We start from the raw sequence: 4,978 nt of genomic DNA on the forward strand, positions 1-4,978 counted from the left end.
CTTTTGTGATTTGAAATAATTATATATTTTTTAACTAAATCGAATTATTTTTTTAGAACTAACAATGAATGAAAATTTTAATTTATTTCACATCATTTTCAATCATATTTTTATAATTAAAAATGATTAAATATTTCTAATAGTTTTAAATCATTTTCAATCATATATTTATAAATAAAGATCATTTGAAATGATTAAAAATTTCTAATCATTTCAAATCATATTCTTATGATTAAAAATGATTTAAAATGATTCAAAATTTTTAATCATTACAAATCATATTCTTATGATTAAAAATGATTTAAAATGATTCAAAATTTTTAATCATTACAAATCATATTCTTATGATTAAAAATGATTTAAAATGATTCAAAATTTTTAATCATTTCGTTTTATCAGGGGTTATAAGTCGACTAAAATTACGTACAGTAAGTCATTTAAGTGTTTCCAGGTACAAATCAAAATTTACTATCAATTTTAAATCACATTATTTTGTTTCGTTTGCTGATAAGACTATTGATTTCTCGAGTGTTAATTTGAATAATAATATGATTAAGACAATGAATTGTGAAAAATTGCCGTAGTTAACAAACGATGGAAATTATCATGCGCAACAATTACTGGCTACCATTAATGATATCGAGTATAGGTTATATATACCAAGCACAAAAAGCTTGCAAAATATTGTACGGTGACTTATTACATGGTGAATAATATAATGATCAGTAAGTAATTTTTTTATCGACTTCTGTTTTTTTCCTTTGATGTAATTATTATTATTCTCTCTTTACAGTGAAGTACAACGAGAATAAGAGCGTAAAAGATGTGATTATAACAAAAAATGCGAGATATTATGTATGTAACAACTATTTGTTAGTAAATTATGAATAGAACCCTCTACTAAGCCTGCCTATGTATATGGTTGATAAATCTATTTTTTTCAGTCTCTACAAGGGACAAATTTTAAATACTCTGTGAGAATGTAAAAAACGAAAGAACAAATGCAACGTTTTTTATGAAATATGTAATTTCTGTATTTCTAAATGGCGGAAATTGTAATTAAAAAAAAATTTCAATGTAAATATAATTTCTAAAAAAAATCTTAAATTTACTTTGATGATTTTTTTAACTATCCGTTAAGAAAATCGAAGATTTTCAAAAATCGTGAAGTCATTGGTTTTACCTCGTGTTTCGAAAATCGAGTGCTCATCACGTCAAAAGAAGAAATTTTTACAAAAAGATGTAAAATCCGAACAAAAACAGTTCCACTGTAAAAAATTACGCCAAGTACACGTTCACAACCCTTGATTTACAAAAATGCCAAGGAGAAATTATCATTTTACAAAAAGATGTAAAATAAAAAAAAAACAGACCAAGTAGCCGTTATGATCTTTCATAATTGAAAAAATTTTGTGATAAATTTAACGAATAAAAACAATTTTTTAGACGTACTTGGCGTGCGTCATTGAGTACCCAAAATTTTTTCATTTCTGATAACTGAGCCAGAGAACTGATATGAAAAGCGATTTTACGGACAATTCTTTCAGCCCTTCCTCACCAAGTCATTAACCCCACTGATGATCATTTTGATGCAACCATATGAATCGATAACAATTGAAGTTCATGCTTGTTTTCATTATTTCACGGATAAGATTGATATTTGTACAACTAAATAGCTTCCAAACATTTCATTCAGATCGAGAAAAAATGAATCAGTTTATTAATTGAATGAACTGTTAATTAAATTGACTTCATTAGAAAATATAGCATTAATAAATGTTCAAGAAACATCGGAGCCCTATTTTAAAGTAAGATTTATTTCTACTATAAATTAAAAAAAAAAAACAGGATTTTATCACGAAATTTGATCATTAATTTACTAAGCAATTTTTATAATTAATTCAGTAATCATTTTTCTTGCCACCAGTATATTTTTAACTTCTCGCTAAGACAATTGAAAATTTTTTGAAGGTCACAGAAAACTTACATGAGTATCCCCACGAGGGTGTCACTGTGTGTGTGTGTGTGTGTGTGTGTGTGTGTGTGTGTGTGTGTGTGTGTGTGTGTGTGTGTGTGTGTGTGTGTGTGTGTGTGTGTGTGTGTGTGTGTGTGTGTGTGTGTGTGAACCTCCCATAACTTATGAACGACTTTACCGATTTCATCGTGGTTGGCCCATTTGAAAAAACATCAACGAACTTGGATTTTGAATACAATTTTGACCGATTCCGATAGATGGATTTCAAGATATCTCAAAAAAACCGTGAAAAAATTTCAGAAAAATTTTTGTTTTCAAGTGTCTTTTTTGGAGTAACTTTTATACGGCTCAGTCGATTATCTCCAAAAACTAATCAGCTCTTGATCTTGAAAAATCACGTCAATTGCCGCTTGACCAGTCAAAATCGGTTAATTCGTTCAAAAGATATCGTGAACGAAAGAAAACCGAAAAAAGTGTTTTTTTCGGAAGTACTCCTAAATTTTAACGTTTGATCAATGCGAACTTAAAAATTCTTTACGGGGCTTAAAAAACGGCGTTGAATGCTGCCAGCCACTTGAAAATCAGTTCATTCATTGGAAAGTTATTAAAAGTTGTACATTAAAAACGATGTTTAATCAAACTTCTATCAGACATACAGCAATGCTGTGAAGAGGGAAAGAACAGGAGATAAGGTGATTATTGAACTACTGATATTTGACATCAATGAGCTACCTGAGGGATATTATCACGTTATCACGATTCATCTGAAAAAATTTTGGGTACTCAATGACGCACGCCAAGTACGTCTAAAAAATTGTTTTTATTCGTTAAATTTATCACAAAATTTTTTCAATTATGGAAGATCATAACGGCTACTTGGTCCGTTTTTTTTTTATTTTACATCTTTTTGTAAAATGATAATTTCTCCTTGGCATTTTTGTAAATCAAGGGTTGTGAACGTGTACTTGGCGTAATTTTTTACAGTGGAACTGTTTTTGTTCGGATAAAAATGATCAAATGTCTATTTTATTGTTACATAAAAGTGACGACTGATTAGTTAAGATAAAATACAAAATATTAAGCATCTATAAAACTTTTGTTATTGAATAGTATCTTGTATAGTATCTAGTATTTTGTTAAAATAAATTTTCATCTTATGTTAATTAACATACATACAGTCACTATGTGACTACAAAATATTTTCTTATATTAATTAATATAATTAAAAGGTCTTTTTAATAAAATTTTCATTCTCACAGTTTAAAATAATGATTAATAAAATGAGGAAATACAAATTAATGACGTATAAAACTGTCCATAAAAATATGTTGATTTGTAAGATATCATCGTTTTAATTTATCTTCATTCCAGTTTTCTCTGCCAAAAAATCTAACAATATTTTTGAATTATTCAATTCTTTCAATACATCAACCAGTGAAATACGATTGCTGTTACACTCCAAATACAATTTTGCTTTTTCGCTCAATTTAGGTAATTCTAAATTCCCAATAGTCACCAAAATTTTAATAACATTATCAATATTCAAATTAAGTATCAATTGATATTCACAATAAATTTGTAAATTTGTAATCTGATACATATTTGCACAGGCTAATATTTGAAAAATTAGATCGATATTATCGCATTGAGCAATTTTGCCTGTGTACATGAATTCTAGTACTCTTTTGACAATCGCCATATCAAATTCACCAAAATGAAAACAATTCTCCTTGGCTTCTTTCATATCCGTGTTAAACATTTTTTCGAAAACACTGCTGTGAAAATCTAGCACCAATTTATGAGCAGATAATTTTTCATCACTATCTTTAACTTCAATAGTGACATCACTGTACTGTGCTGAGAGAAAATATTTATTCATTGAAATTAATGAAGCTCTAAATAAAATTTTTTGATTCAATTCAGAGTCTATAATATCCAAATGTATATGACATGTTATCGATCGTAGATTCCTAATACTAAATGAAGTGTTCCACTTGAATTCGACAAAATCATGGTTACTCCAGCAGGTTATTTTGGAAGTCTGACTTTCATAATTAGAAGGTTTAATTATGATCTTAGCATAATTAGGATTGAAAATACCTTTCTTATTTATTTTCACCCGAAATTCATCATCGGTGATCTTCATGAGTGACATTGAAAAAAATATTTTATCGTAATTCTCCAGTGTAAAATCATTCGATGATAATAATTTATGCTTTTGAATACAGATATTCAATAATTTCCATTCATAACTGACATTATAACCTTCAGATTTGTTGTCACTCATCGTTACGATGAGTTTATTTGTTCTCTTATCTATAAATTTACTTTCCTAGTACGTTATTCCAGGCAATTTTTTTTAAATGTAAAATGTAGACAAAAAAATTTCCTGAAAAATTTTTTAATAAAATTCTTAATTGATTTGTAAACAATTGTTAAAGATGTAAATGTACATTATAAAATATAAATATCTATACCTAATATTTAACAACAGTTTATCATATTAATGTCCTTAGATTTCGAGATAAATGATATTTTTATTTTTATAAGTTATTTTGAAGCTAACAACACACGCCAATCAAAAATTTGTGGATAGGTTATCTGAAATCTAAGCTAAGACCACACGAACAGTATAGTTGTCGCAACAAGAGAGTGTACCTCGGGTTTTTTCGGAATGGTTTCCCCTACTCTTATACGAACGTAATTGCGCATGCGCAAGTTGAAAAAAGTTCCCAACTGGTATTACTACACGCGCGGTAAATTTAAATTTCTTGAAATTTAATATTTCTGAGAACAGAGAGCGCTCGTAGATAATTCTTATTAAAAAACTGCTAAGATTTAAATTCACGTATTTAAAGTTACAATTTTGTCTAATTTCTTAATCCTATTATAAATCAATTATTTTCAATGTATTTTTTTTTATTATTAACTTATAATAAATAATTGTAACATCAAAAAAGAAATCATAAATTTAAATAAATTATTAATGCTAACCTTAGATTC

General features: G+C 27.6%; 1 protein-coding gene and 1 long non-coding RNA gene across 2 annotated transcripts; one reads left to right on the forward strand and one right to left on the reverse strand.

Moving 5' to 3' along the window:
• Nucleotides 1–410: 410 nt before the first annotated feature.
• On the forward strand, nt 411–1,268 carry LOC141528341 (uncharacterized). Its single transcript, XR_012479353.1, has 3 exons — nt 411–725; nt 794–855; nt 945–1,268. It is a non-coding gene; the product is annotated as an uncharacterized LOC141528341 (long non-coding RNA).
• Nucleotides 1,269–1,939: 671 nt separating this feature from the next.
• LOC141528215 (TD and POZ domain-containing protein 3-like) lies at nt 1,940–4,591 on the reverse strand. The gene is made up of 2 exons (XM_074244148.1): nt 4,453–4,591; nt 1,940–4,364 (listed from the first exon to the last, which is right to left on the reverse strand). Exon 2 carries the CDS (start codon nt 4,260–4,262, stop codon nt 3,327–3,329), a length of 936 nt encoding a protein of 311 aa, XP_074100249.1. The 5' UTR covers nt 4,263–4,364; nt 4,453–4,591; the 3' UTR covers nt 1,940–3,326.
• Nucleotides 4,592–4,978: the final 387 nt, after the last annotated feature.

Source organism: Cotesia typhae, unplaced genomic scaffold (genome assembly GCF_013202065.1).
Source record: "Cotesia typhae breed Kobodo isofemale line unplaced genomic scaffold, CoteBio_Ctyphae contig_43, whole genome shotgun sequence".
Lineage (NCBI taxonomy): Eukaryota > Metazoa > Arthropoda > Insecta > Hymenoptera > Braconidae > Cotesia > Cotesia typhae.

Excerpts from the sequence above, each read along its gene's own strand:
- LOC141528215 (XM_074244148.1), bottom strand. The coding sequence starts at position 4,262 with ATGAGTGACAACAAATCTGAAGGTTATAATGTCAGTTATGAATGGAAA.